This window comes from Gigantopelta aegis, chromosome 5, assembly GCF_016097555.1.
Source record: "Gigantopelta aegis isolate Gae_Host chromosome 5, Gae_host_genome, whole genome shotgun sequence".
Taxonomy (NCBI): Eukaryota; Metazoa; Mollusca; class Gastropoda; order Neomphalida; family Peltospiridae; genus Gigantopelta; species Gigantopelta aegis.
Genome location: NC_054703.1, coordinates 28259833 through 28275654, shown reverse-complemented (window position 1 = coordinate 28275654; position 15822 = coordinate 28259833). Strand labels below are relative to the sequence as shown.

Genomic DNA, 15822 nt, shown 5'->3' with positions numbered 1-15822 from the left:
CATACCTTTATGATATCAACATCTGATGAGAGAGTAGCGTTGAAATTTTCTTCCACGGGTTTTATTGTTCAGTCTGAGGTGGGAAAACAACAGATATTGCACATACCTTTATGATATCAACATCTGATGAGAGAGTAGCTTTGAAATTTTGTTCCACAGATTTTGATTCTTCTGGTTGAGATAGGAAAACACAGATATCGCACATATCTTTATAATATCAACATCTGATGAGAGAGTAGCTTTGAAATTTTGTTCCACAGATTTTGATTCTTTAGTTTGAGATGGCAAACAAAAGGATATTGCACATACCTTTATGATATAAATATCTGATGATAGAGTAGTTTTGAACTTTTGTTCCATGGAATTTGATTCTTCAGTCTGAGGTGGAAAAACAACAGATATTGCACATACCTTTATGATATCAACATCTGATGAGAGAGTAGCTTTGAAATTTTGTTCCACAGATTTTGATTCTTCTGGTTGAGATAGGAAAACACAGATATCGCACATATCTTTATAATATCAACATCTGATGAGAGAGTAGCTTTGAAATTTTGTTCCACAGATTTTGATTCTTTAGTTTGAGATGGCAAACAAAAGGATATTGCACATACCTTTAGGATATAAATATCTGATGATAGAGTAGTTTTGAACTTTTGTTCCATGGAATTTGATTCTTCAGTCTGAGGTGGAAAAACAACAGATATTGCACATACCTTTATGATATCAACATCTGATGAGAGAGTAGCTTTGAAATTTTGTTCCACAGATTTTGATTCTTCAGTCTGAGGTGGAAGCTGAATCAGCTTGAAGAATTCGTCTTTGCTCATGTCATTCCAGCTCTGACGGGTCTTCTCAGTCTGGTTTTCAGATGGTGCTGTCAACAACTCGTCAAACATATCGTGGTGGTCAAAAAGTCCTGATTACAGAGAATCAAAATTGACATATTGATCTTACATGTGACTGAAGTTAAAAAACAACAACGTAATACAAATATAAGGCATACACCATTACGAGTATCAAACGCTATACACTGTCTTCTCTCCTACCTCCCCCCTCAATGACTTCTACAATTATATATACATTCCCCATAATCAGGCAGATTCAATAGATATATATAATAAATATTTTTCAACTTCCCAGACTTCATTTTAGATAATACTATATTTTCCAAGGTGATATATATATCACCTTGGAAAAGATAGTGTTGAATATATCACCTTGGAAAAGATAGTGTTATCTAAAATTAAGTCTGGGAAGTTGAAAAATATTTATTATATATATCTATATATATATTTGTAATTAACCTTAAAAGATAAAAAAAAAACGATTTTCTACTAAACGTATGCCGAAAAGGGAATTATTCTTATAAATGATTTAATTGGTGTATGTGGCGGCTTTCTACCTGTTGACGAATTTATGGTGAAGTATAATATAATACAGAATTTTAAAGATTATACGTCTTTAATTAAAGCAGTAAAATGTTTTATTGAAAAATATGGAAAATTAAATTGTCAAACTCTGGATTTTTTCCCCTAATTATAATTTTTAGGTAAATCTATTGCAAATTGGATAACAAATACTTTGCGTGAACATATTACTTTTGATAAACATATCGTTATCTTATGTTTGCACAACGAAGTAAATAGCAGTGTAATAAATTGGATGATTATTAATCTAAAATATTATATTTATTCTATAATATAATATTCTATAAAAATGCAAAAACAAAAGTTGAACTTACGATCACCACAACGCACAATTGAAAACAAATTAGAAATTCAAAGGCGTATTCTGCTTAAAAACTGTGAATACGAATATTTTGAAATATTGGAAGAAATGGTATAATTTATTTATTGACAATTTTTTATGAACCTTTTCAACTGTAGTTTAACATACTGGCTTAGAGACAAACATTAAAAGAGAAAATTTGCTGCACCGTTATTCTTTTCCGTCTCTTCTGATATTTCTAGTTTCCCCTTTCTTCTTCTTCCTCTCCTTAGCTATACACTGTTTTCTCCTCCTCTATCCCCCCCCCCCTTTCTTCCCAAGTGACTTCTACAATTACATATATTCCCTATAATCAGGCAGGTTAAATAGATGTATAGTATAAATATTTTTTTAATTTCCAAGACATAATTTTAGATAACACTATCATACATAAATAGATACAAAGAAACGTGTGTTGTTTTTGTTGTTTTTTTCCTTTTTTCAAATACATGTTTTACTTATTTGACATTGCTTGGACATGTAGTATCTTTTAACATTAAACAGATTAACATGCATCTCCTCCTAAATGAATAAAAACCTGAAAGCGACCAAAAGTGCAAAACAATGTTTTCTTAGTTCAGCGACAATAGTATATCGTTACCAGTGTCTCTTAATAATGCCAGAAGTAACTACCGAACACTCTCCGAAGTGGTCAGATTAAGCCACAAGGAGTGGCTGAAAGCGAAACAAGTTGAACGATAGGGGGAATTGTCAGATCGCGATGAAATGAGATGGAATCCAACCTGAGAAAGGAAAGGGGGCAGTGGAATAAAAATACGACCGAGTTAGCTGCCTATACAAACATTTGTTTCCTCCACACATATCAAGGAAGGAAATGTTTTATTTAACGACGCACTCAACTCATTTTTTTATTTACGGTTATATGGCGTCAGACATATGGTTAAGGACCACACAGATATATAGAGTGGAAACCCGATGTCGCCACTTCATGGGCTACTCTTTTCGATTAGCAGCATGGGATCGTTTTATATGCACCATTCTACAGACACGATGGTACATACCACGGCCTCTGTTACACCAGTTGTGGAGCACTGGCTGGAACGAAAACATAGCCCAATGGGGCCACCAATAGGGCCACCAACAGGGATCGATCCACAACCGACCGCGCTACCACTCGGCTACGTCCTGCCTCTCCACACATATCAAATACCTGTTGTTGCAAAGTCAGCTCCATGACGTAAAGGGTATGAACATTCTCGCTGTCGACGAGGGACTTGCAGTTGTTCGACATCTGTAAACACCTGAGACACAAAACAAAACACTAACTAGGGGACCCTGTTCCCGTTAAAACAATGCATGATCGTATTTCTGATTATAATTCAGGACCCAATTTCACAAAACATTGTAAGCCTAGTTTTGCATGTAAACGTAAATCTACTACTCAACCACAATTCTTATTACTACTATAGTACAACAAATATAGCTGGAAGTACACATATTGCATTTACTTTTCTCCTTAAAATTCTCCATCTCCATTCTCTAGTGGGAAACCACAGCCTCTAGATGTGAGGCTGGTAGGGGGCGCAAGCCATATTTGTTTTGCCTTGATTTATATAGAGTAGGCAAACAACCCACATATTTTCGGCCACCTACCACCCCACGTCGACTTCAATGGCCTGTAAATTTAGTTTCTTTCTATACATTTCGTTAATGTCTGTGTATATATATGTATGTACAATGTATGTATATATATGTATACATATATATATATATATATGTACATATATATATATATATATATATATATATATATATATATATATATATATATATATATATATATATACAAATATACAAATATACACATACACACATACATACATATATATATATATATATATATATATATATATTACAATTAAAACACATAAAATGTTCCTCTTTCTATTGAATCGGCTGGATCTAAACTATTTATTTATTCACTTTTGTAGTAACCTTAAGCTTTTGAGTTTGTTTCCTTTCTCCCCTAGATCAATGGAGCATGGTTCATAATTGAATCTATGAATATCATCTCAATGCATGTTTAAAACAATATATATTAAACCGAAAAACACATATTACGTCGTTGTTCATCGAATCAATTTATGGGACGGTTTGTTTTTTGGGGATTTTTTTGTTTGTTTGTTTGTTTTTTTGGGGGGTTGTGCCTCAACATATAGTTCTCGTGTATAGATGATTTTGGCAAACCGCCAATGTCCAAAAGTGTAATGATTTCCTAATACTTGTGCATGATCAAACCGTTTTTACATCAGGCTATTTTGTTTAATGTATGGGATTATTGGGGCATAAAATTCATTTTGAACTACTACCACCATTAAGATGCCCTGCATGAATAAATGCATGAATGCATGAATGAATGAATGAATGAATGAATGCAAGTTTAACGACACCCCAGCACGAAAGATGCCCTGAAACAGGTTGGATATGCAAACACTGATTTTCTAGTCCATACTACTATATTACTCGAAATCAGTTTACAGTCACAGCAAATATAGGTGTGTCTTTGTTTAAAAGTCAAATGTCAAAACACATCTATTTCACTGTATACAGGACTACTCACTCTCCAGTTTTCTGTATCACCTGGTTCTATGACCACCCTGACATCTTGAAGTGATGTGTTTCGGTTGTTGTTGTTGAAATCGTCGAAGCTTTCAAAGATAACTTTGGACACAACGTCTGCTGGGTATTTCTCTGCTCCTGTCCCAAGTACTGGAAATGCCACACTTGTGACACCATCAGAAGCAGCTTTCAAGAAACAGTTGTCAATTTGTTCTCTAAAGGCCTATCGACAACAATAAAAACTTATCGATAATTAACGGTATTTAACATTATTTAATATAGCATATTTTTAATATATAGCATAGCATAATGGAATACTAGGTCCCATTAGTCCAATGCTAGACTATGAATGAGATTATATTTAATAGAGATATAAATATTGTTATTGTAGAACACATCCTCGTCGATCTACGAAAAATTAAATTCAGTTACAAACAGTTTCTGCAATTTTATAAGGCTTGAATAATACATTTGGTTCCACTCCAGCTACCATTTGTTATCCTTTACTAACGTTTTAGTAGACAGTGTTAAATAAGAAAGCTAAAGGTTTATTTATTTAGTTTACATTTGGCTACATAGATTGAATTCAATAAACTGTTGATAACAACTAAATGTCAGTGCAAATGTTGCTAGTTGAATAGAGCAGGTTATATAACAAAGTGTGTGTCTCTCTCATTCGTGAAAAAACAATAGAGAAATTCGGGCGAAATGTCCTGGTCTGAATAACTTTCACCATGTAGTTCCATTCCTCGACCCACAATATTAATTGTAACCTATGTAAAAATGTGTGTTGATTCGTTTGCAACACTATATCATGGTGTGATATGTACGTGTTTGACATAACTCGTTGAAATAAAAATCGTATTTGAAAAACACCCCATGAAATAGCCTCTATATATCATATTTTATTAAGCATTGTAACAGGTCAGATGCCCATGCTACTATATCTTACATTATTCTATAAATATGTATTAAATTATCATACATTAACAGTTTTTTCATCTGGGGACCACTTGTCCAGTGTAATGTGGTAAACATTCTTGCAGTTAAGATCTCCCCCTCCAGTCACAGCAATTTCGCCAGATTTAATTCCATTTGGATACTTTGTTTTACATTCCTGTAGAAGGGTATGGCCGCCAGCTCTTGTTACTGATCCACCCGTGGAGTCGAGTTTTGGACTTGTTGAGTTAATAATGACATCCACCTAAACGTCAAATACAAAAATCACCATTCCACGTTCTCAAGTTGAATGAAGCACAATCTTCGAAACGTTTTAACTCACAAACTCATCTTCTCCAGGAGCCTATTCAGCATGTGAATATCTGTGTGTATCATAATGGCAAATTAATCAAATATTTTCTCCAATATGTCTATACTGATTATTTTATCGACTCTCTAAATGCCACCAGTCGTGAACCCTGTTGCTATAACACAAGAAAGAACGAAAGTAATGTTTCATTTAATTCGTTTTAATTAAAGTTATATGGCGTAGGGCATATGGTTATGTGCCACCGGCACAGCCTCGGCAAATACATATTAATCTAGACAAGGTTGATATTTTCCATATTAAAAAATTACTCTTGACGAATCCTCTATTTAACACATCTTTTGAAACTTAGAAATTTGACTGGTATATTTTGACTGGAGTTCAGTACAGTTCAGTTAAAGGTTATAATTGTATCATTCAGATTCAGATGTGTGGATCTAAGCAAAGGTTACGCTTTGGGTAGACTATGTTCCGAATACCAAGGAACGTTTCATACCAAAATTATTTTTACTTACATTTTGATTTGCAATGTCACCTTTCACCAAGCCAATGCTGCACGCTGCACCTCTCCTTATAACTGCAAAGATAATTTAATTTAAATGTGCTATAAACACGTTTACTTTTACCCACTCCAAAATGTTTGTTTTTTTTGTTTTTTGTTTAACGACACACTGATTTATTAATCATCGGCTATTGGATGTCAAACATTTGGTATTTTTGACATATAGCCATAGAGAGGAAACACCCTACATTTTTGCATTAATAGCAAGAGATGCTTTATATGCAACATCCCACAGGCAGGTAGCACATACCACGGCCTTTTATATACCAGTCGTGGTGCACTGGCTGGAACGAAAAATAACCCAATGGGCGCACAGACGGGGATCGATCCCAAAATGACCGCGCATCATGCGAACGCTTTACCACTGAACTACGTCCCACCCCTACCCACTCCAAAATGCATCAAAATATTATTATGATTATTATTATTAATATCATCATCATCATCATCATCATCATCATCACCAGTATCATCATCATCATCGTCATCGTCATCATCAGTATCATCATAATAATCATCATCAGTATCATCATCATCATCATCATCAGTATCATCATCATTATCATCATCATCATTATCATCATCACCATCATCATCATCATCATTATCATCATCATCACCATAACTGAAAATTTTGTTTAGGAATGTGCCTAACATAGCTGGATTACCTTCAACTAGAACATGTTCCTCCAACTGAATATGATTTAGTTCTTCCTTTTCAAATGCCTGAAAAAAATAGAAGTAATCTATATTAATTTCTAAACATCAAATCAAATTATGGATTTAAAAATCCCACTTGTATAACGGTCACACATATTTAATTTTACTGACGAAAGTCCAACAATTCAAAAAGTTAATAATAGTTTCACATTTTAATGACCAACTGAGTCCGGTAGTTACACTCAAATATATCAGTGTTTGACATTCAAAATATGATGATTAACATATCAATATGCTCTAGTGTTATCGTTAAAACAAATTTGAATTATCTGTCACTGCATGCATAGTACAATTACCTTTCGATTAGCAAAATCTTTTGGGTGCACAACAAAAAGGATGGTTTTTAAATGATTTCCATGAAATGCCATGGCTGTTTCAAAGAGGCTTTTTGCCACTTGATCACTTGGGTACTGGATCAGGCCAGTTCCCAGAACGGGAAATGCTATTGACGTGTGGCCTGTAGAGTCAGCTTTTTCCAACAAACAGTTGATGATGTCTTTGTATTTCTGAAATTAATTATGAACAATTTTTTTTAAATATTATTTTTGGGCAACTTCAGCAATTCTTTAATTTATATTAATTTGAATAAAATATTGTTAACAATAATCTGAACAAGAAATAATTCACGACAGAAATGAAAGTACTTCGCCACCAAAATAATTTGAACACTCATTCTAATACAAACTGTAATACAAAATAGTCACCTGTCTCATAAGGCTGGTTGATTATTTCTTAAAATCTAACATACAAACTCTGGTAGAAATAACATGTTTTCTTAACAACTACTTGACTTAAGAGGCCATATCCCATTCCAGCCAGTGCACTACGACTGGTATATCAAAGGCCATGGAATGTTCTATCCAATATGCGATTTGATGCATATAACATCCCATGCTACTAATGGAAAAACATGTAGCAGGTTTTCTATCTACGACTACGTGCCAGAAATACCAAATGTTTGGCATCCAATAGCTAATGATAAATAAATCAATGTGATCTAGTGGTGTCGTTAAGCAAAACAAACTTTAACTTTTTTAAGAAGCCATCTGACTATTTTCCAAAGTCTGATGTACGGTTCCTGATGTGCAATATGTAGTACAAAATGACCTATAATGAATAGAACAACATCATGTCTTTAGACGCTAACTTGTTATACAAACAAGTCAAAGTAATAAAAAAAATGACCTGTATGAATCAACGAACAACCTGTCTTAACTGGCTTCTTTACTAATCTACAAAATCATCTTGTACTGCACAGGCTGATCTGTATTACGACACCGTCTTCAAAGCTCACATTATCAGTTGCTGTTTAACACAGCTCTAAGCTAGTCTTAGAAGTGGCAGTCCTCGTACAGACCAAAACATCATGCTATGGATATCCTTGGGGAGTGACGCTCCTCCTAAGGAATATTTGTATTTTTACACAGTTCTTTACGCTGTGTTTTGATTTTAACTCTTCGAAGTTTTATATTGATGGTTATCATCACATTATGTTTGCGTTTACCATAGTTTGACACCCAATAGCCGATGTATTTTTCGTGTTGGGGCCCCTGCGCGTGCTGTAACCTCGCCGTGGTGCTGGGGTGTAACATTCTCTTTGAGAATGGCCAATACAGCACAAATACATTATGAGTAAAAGTCCGTATTTATCTCTGATATTTGTGTTTTTGTTTAAATCTTGAATTTTTATATTGATGTTGATCATCACTTTATTTTTTGCAATACCATAGTTTAACACCCATTAGCCGATGTATTTTCGTGCTGGGGTGTCGTTAAACATTCATTCATTCATTCATTCATTCATTTTCGTGCTGGGGTGTCATTAAACATCTATTCTGTTCTCCTAAAAATAAGCATCTGATGGAGGATCATGGAAGCAATCACAACTTTGTGCAGATATATAGATCATGGAATACGGTTTTGTCCGTTCAGATTGACTAGGAAAATTAAAAATATATTAAGTTGCTACATTTATTAAGAATCATGTTTAAAGTGTAGCTACAAACAGAGAAACATTTGCAACTGAACTGGAACTAAGGTCAATGTAACTTGAAGATGTATGACATGTTACATTCGATGTGAGAAAACAATAATTCATTATCAACAACCTGTTTAACGGATGACCACTCGGAACGAACGAGGCTTATGTGATAAATCTGCTTGCAGTTTATATTTCCTCCACTTGTGACAGCCACACCCCAGCTTTCGATCCCATGCGGGTATTTCGTTTGGCATTCCTCCTGAATACTTGGCCCAGCCGCTTCTAGTATTATCTTGCTTATTGGTCCTCTGCTGAGATTTAATCCATTCCCGATGGAATTCACGATGACATCAACCTATAACAAGTAGATTAATAAAATTCATTAGAACAAATATATTCTGCTCTATCCCAAGTGATTAATGAAAATCATTCTATTTGTTGTTTGCGAATTCATTAACCAATCCAGCAATAACTGGACGATCATGTAACTGGATAGTTTAAAGGTCCGCAATCATGACACATTATTAATACATAGCATATAAAACAAATACATAAAAATTACAGTATTAAAAATAAAAAACTAACATACCATCCCAGTTATTAATAAAGTGACATTTTGTAAAACTGTAGCTGGTACGTGAATACATAATTGTCATGGTGTGGTTAATCTGACCAATACACATTGCGTCTGCATCCCACTTATCCAGGGGAGGGACGTAGCCCAGTGGTACAGAATGAATGAATGAATGAATGTTTGACGACACCCCAGCACGAACAATACATCGGCTATTGGGTGTCAAACTATGGTAAACAAAAAACTAAAGTGTCCCAGTGTTACAGCGCTCGCTTGATGCGCGGTCGGTTTGGGATCGACCCCTGTTGGTGAGCCTTAGTATTATTTTTATCCAATGTATTTAGATTGTTTTCGGGGCGGGACGATCCCCGTCGGTGGACCCATTGGGCTATTTATCGCTCCATCTAGTGCACCATGACTAGTAAATCAAAGGCCGTGGTATGTACTATCCTGTATGTGGGATGGTGCAATTAAAAGACCCCTTGCTGCTAATCAAAAGGAGTAGCCCATGAAGTGGCGATAGCGGGTTTCCTCTCTCAATATCTGTGTGGTCCTTAACCATATGTCCGAGGCCATATAACCGTAAATAAAATGTGTTGAGTGCATCGTTATATAAAATATTTCCTTTATTCATTCCCACTTATCCATGTCCAGTGGTGGTGTGTATGCTGTAGTCATTCGTAATTTGAAATTTGTATTCAATGATTTTGTTTTAATGTGAGTGGGACGTAGTTCAGAAAGTAAAGCGCTCGCTTGATGTACGGTCAGTCTAGAATCGATCTCAGTTGGTGGGCCCATTAGGCTATTTCTCGTTGTAGCCAGTGTACTACGACTACTATATGAAAGTATGTGGTATGTGCTATCCTGTCTGTGGGATGGTGCATATACACGATCCTCTGTTACTAATGAAAACATTTAGCGGGTTTCCTCTAAGATTATATGTCAAAATTACTGGATGTTTGGCATCCAGTGGCCGATGTTTAAAGACACATTAACTTTGCCTTAAGGTGAGACGTAATGAACTGATGGTGGTGGGTGTCGTCTGTCAATCTCGTGTATGTCGATTTAAACAGTTTGCTCAGATATACTTAGTGCTTTTCTGTACCCATGGTTTTGTCACACAGGGGTATATTCATTCATTCATTCATTCATTCATTTATTCATTCATTCATCCATTTACCCATGATTTCAAAAGACGTAACAGTCAATCAGTAAGATCTATTATCTTACATTCTGCTTGACGAGATCACCAACGACATAGGACACCCCAGATCTTCGTATCCGACCTGAAACATAAGCAAAATAATGTGAAGAAAGGAAATTTTTTATTTAAAGACGCACTCAACACATTTTATTTACGGTTATATGGCGTCAGACATATGGTTAAGGACCACACAGATATTGAGAGCAAACCCGCTGCTGCCACTTCATGGGCTACTCTTTTTGATTAGCATAAAAGGGATCTTATATATGCACCATTCCACAGACACGACAGTACATACCACGGCCTTTGTTAGCCCAGTTGAGGAGCACTGGTTTAAACGAGAAATAGCCTAATGGGTCCACCGACGGGAACGCTTTACCACAGGGCTACGATCTTAGACCGACTGCGCATCAAACGAACGCTTTACCACAGGGCTACGTTCCGTCCTGAAAACCATCTGAATAGGTTTGATAAAAGTAACACTAAGGCATATTTGTCAGTATTAGAGCCGTTTTTTATAACTCAAACCATCTGAATAGGTTTGATAAAAGTAACACTAAGGCATATTTGTCGGTATTAGAGCCGGTTTTTTTATAACTGAAATCATATTTTAATTCGATTTTATTGGTTAAATTATCCATTTCCGTGCATCCGAAGTGTTTCTGGTTATCCTGGTGTTTTTAATATCATAAAATATTTTTTCTGCTTCATTAGTGGTTATGGAGTAGAGTTTTAATATATTTTTAAGGATAGTTCACCGTTTCAAAGTCACAGACTCTTGTTTCACTTTGTTGCAGTAACTTTATCCAAATGTGTTACAGGTTTGTAGATTAATTAAATCTTAAGAGTTCATTTTTATGGATGGACTCTGGGCTTTGCGTCTTTAATATAAAGAATAGTAACGGCCAAACAACATAACCCTCCTTAACATAATCTATATTGCATGCACTATTTTTATTTAATATCTGTTTGCAATTCTGAGGATATGCGTTGTAGTAAATACTAAGAACAGCAGAAAGTCACATTTGCAATACATGTTTAATATTTATAGGATATTAAATGACTTCCATTTCGTATCATGTTTATGTCCAGTGTGAAATAAGTTGCAGCTGTCACGAACTTTAGCGAGTGATAATGAAAATTATTTCACGACGGACATAAACATGATTAGAAATGATAGGGAGTTCAATATCCTATTTATTATCCATAATCGATCTTAATTTATATCATTCAACTCGTTCGGTTGACGTTCCTGTAAGGTTATAGGGCGCCAATCGATGACGCCACGGAGTGTTACCTCCCACTTAGCGTTCTAGTGGGAGTATCACTTTGAGACGTACTAAGATATTTTAATCATATACCGTAGGTAATAATCACTTTTCTTTGACAAAACGATCATTATTTTCAGTTGCAAAAAAATCTTTAGCTTTTTTGCATTATCCACTTTTACAAAATTGAGGAATTGATATTGCCTATTCGGACAGAAATACCACTATGGGGGAGGGGGTGCCACCCACACTATGTTAGTATGCATGTATGATTTTATAAAATTTAATACAGTAAAAAAAAAAAAAGATTCGAGTGGGGATGGGGGCATGGCCCCGTGCCCCCCCCCCAACCCCCCAACCCCCCCCCCGCCCAACCGTCGCTACGCCATTGAGAAATAAGGACATTGTTGTTTCGTACGTACGTACGTCTGTGTTTCTTATTAATATTAAGACGAACAGAAACACATTGAATATACAGACACTGATATTCTAAACAAGAAAATATATCGTAGAAATATTTTATTAATCGGAAAAATCTTAGAATGCAGCAAAGTCAGGAATGTCCCTTTAATATAGTTAACTTACGATATGTCCGCTTTCGAGGAAAATGAAGAGGAGTTTCGTCCATTGCTGAATTGAGTTGTATGTTTGATTCAAATACATGCTTCATGCGCTCTTTATCAAATGCCTGAAACAAAAATCATGTTACAATTTATAATTAAGTGAATTTAGTAGATGCACTTGTACATGTGGTCGTTATTGTTTCATTACATAATTGTAAAAGAAGAAAACTAATATTAATCGTCACCACCTCAAGGTACATCAAAGCTAACTCGAAACACGTTAGGGCATGATATATATACATGTATGTATGTATGTATGTATGTATGTATGTATGTAGGTATGTATGTATGTATGTATGTATGTATGCACGTATATACAGGTGAACCAAACATAATACAATTCATTATGGTAAATAGGATCATCTACTTGACTAATCTCGTTTCAACAAAGTATGGACACGGTTGTTCTTTTTTTTCTCTCTTTTTTTTTTCTCTTTTTTTTTATTCTTTTTTTTTTGTTTTTTTAGTAGGGGGTTGTTTTGTTTTAGTTTTCGTTGTGGTTTTTTTTTTTAATAACCCCTATCTTTTTTCAGTATTACCAGAAATTATCAGCAACAGATAACTTAATTTTTATTAAAAGGTTATGTGGAGTTGTTAATACTGGTTTGATTTCTTTGTCATTTATAAATCATGCAATTAGAGTCAATCAAAATTCCAAATATATTTCCTTCCATGTTGTTTTGTAAGATATTGCAATACGTAACTATCCCATTGTATATATATTTGTTTTTTTTAATTTGGATCACACCTACCTTAATAAAAGCTTTTGCAGAAGGGAGAGCAACGAGAACAACTTTCTGAAGATGATCTGGATTTTTTTCTGCAAATTTGACGATTGTTTCAAAGAACACTTTAGCCACCACATCAGGGGGATACTGGAGTATCGCCATAGTCTCTGTGGTAAACGCAATGGAGGTATGCCGGGCTCCCTCTGCCTTTTCAAAACAGGACATCACCAATGTCTTCAGTTGCTGAAAACAGTGGAATACATTACATTTTGCATGAGTGAGAAAGGACTATGATGAAGTTTTTCTTCTTCTTCTTCTTCGCTTTTCCACAGTAATAAACCTAAACTAAATCATAAGATTCAATAACAATATTTAGGGCGCTATCTCGAAATAAGCAAATGAACGATTTTAGTGACACTTCAGCATGGAAAATACATCGGCTATTGAGAATAGCATAGAATAGAATAGAATAGAATAGATGTTTAACGATGTCCCAGCATGAAAAATAAATCGGCTATTGAGTGTTAACTTAAGCGCCATCTCAAAGTTACCTAATAATGGCTTCCTTCAAAATCATGTATTAACTCTTGCTTTGGAACGTAAGCATTACACCTTCAACTATATACCCATATTTGTTTTCATTTCAACTTATTTTCCTGCTTATATCCAATTAAGGTTCAAGTACGCTGTTCTGGACACACACCTCAGCGTTTTGGGTTGTCTGTCCAAGACAGTGGGTTAGTTGTTAGTTGGTTAGTGGTTAGTGAGATAGAAAAGGGTGTAGTGGCCTTACACCTACCCATTGAACCCTTAAGAACTCGTTCTGGGTTGGAGCCTGTGCCGGGCTGCGAACCCTGTAACCCCCAGCCTGTAGTCCGATGGCTTAACCACTGCGCCACTGAGGCCGGATATATCCACAAGAAGTTACAACTAAATGATGTAATTCGCCGATGTCGTAGAAGAGGAATCTAGTCTTACTGAACGCTAGTCTGTTTACACGGTGGATAAACACATTGCTATCTCAATGTTCGTACGTTATTACTCCTCCTCTACTGGTCCAAACTGTGGGGACTAAATATTTTATATCCGTCCCTGTGTCCGTCTTTCTATCCAAAATTTATTTAAAAAAAATATTTATTCAAATAAATGAAGTGGATCGGTAAACAGGCGATACACCTATATAAATGCCTCTTCACGAGATGATGTTACATACTGTATACATTTCAGTGAATGACATAAAACAAAACATTACAAAAATATCATTTCAGTCATTACATGCAAACTACAAATACTTGGTTGGGTTTAAACATACTGTGCACATGCTTGAACCAAGCCAAGAACTTGTGCACCTATACATGAACTATATATAAAACTGCTTGACCAACAGAACAAAAAGTGGACTGCATATTCAAAAGGATGGCCACAACTACAATAAGGATTATCATAAATATGTCTTATGAATCTATGGGCATCGCTGCCATGGATTATATGGTTTGAGCGTGGTCCTCATTCTAGAAAGTATTTATGTGGTACGTTTTTAAGTGGACATATTTCCTTTTTAAATTTGTTGAGAGAGTTCAACTTTCGAATATTAATATCACGGGCATTCCAGTCCCGAACTGATGACCGCAGAAATGGTTTCAATACAGTTTTGTTCTAGTACGAATGTTTTTCAATTTATCAGCATTTTGAAGGGGATTATTTGTCACTGCCATTACTGTCGGAATAGAATAGAATAGAATATAATAGATTACAATAGAGTAGATGTTTAACGACACACCAGCACGAAACATATATCGGCTATTGGGGGTTAAACTATGGTAAATGCAAACAAATAAAGTGACATCAACATCAATATAAACATTCAAGAGTCAAATAAAAACACAGTGCATTACTGTCGGGGGCACTAATGATGACAAATAATTAGGAGTCATACCTTTAATCATTTTATTAAAAAAGTACACACTTTATGAAATTTATTGCGTTGATTTAAAGGAATAAATCGTGCTTCGTTATAGATTTGATGGTGGTTAGAGCCCCTAACAGCACCATACATTCGTCGAAGAGCATCCAAATGAAATTGTTCCAATACTTCTGCTTGACCTTCGTATCAGTTATCCCATATGTAGTCACAGTAATCGAACAAAGGTAACATATATGATTTATAAAGCATCTCTAGTATTTTCCTATTTAAGCCATACTTCAGGCTACGGAAGCAATGTATCATTGGACTAACCTTTGTAACCAATTGTTCAATATGACAGTGCTACTGCTCATCATTTTGACATATTAGACCAAGATGTTTATGATTTTAACGTGGGTTTTTTGGGTTTTTTTTTTTAATCACCTAAATACAAATTAGGTTGGACACGAGATTGACTTTTCCTTGAGAAGGTAAACAATTCTGTTTTACCAGGTGACAACTTAACCTGCCATTTGTCTGCCCAGTCAGATATCAAATGTAGATATACTTTTATTGTACTATGTCCTGAAGCATAATCATCTAAAGTAATATAAAGCGCAGTATCATCGGCGAATAATCCAA

General features: G+C 35.1%; 1 protein-coding gene across 1 annotated transcript in view; it reads right to left on the bottom strand.

Annotated features, from left to right (window-relative positions):
• The window catches only part of LOC121373565 (protein mono-ADP-ribosyltransferase PARP14-like), a 19049-nt gene extending 5537 nt beyond the window's left edge, over positions 1-13512 (bottom strand). The window contains exons 1-11 of the mRNA XM_041500246.1: positions 13302-13512; positions 12512-12614; positions 10685-10740; positions 9008-9235; positions 7196-7405; positions 6848-6905; positions 6133-6194; positions 5336-5554; positions 4352-4573; positions 2942-3032; positions 717-919 (exon numbers count right to left, since the gene is read on the bottom strand). Coding sequence (XP_041356180.1) covers positions 717-919; positions 2942-3032; positions 4352-4573; positions 5336-5554; positions 6133-6194; positions 6848-6905; positions 7196-7405; positions 9008-9235; positions 10685-10740; positions 12512-12614; positions 13302-13502 — 1653 coding nt within the window. The 5' untranslated portion in view covers positions 13503-13512. The remainder of the gene's footprint in view (positions 1-716; positions 920-2941; positions 3033-4351; positions 4574-5335; positions 5555-6132; positions 6195-6847; positions 6906-7195; positions 7406-9007; positions 9236-10684; positions 10741-12511; positions 12615-13301) is intronic.
• Between the last annotated feature and the right edge of the window lie 2310 nt (positions 13513-15822).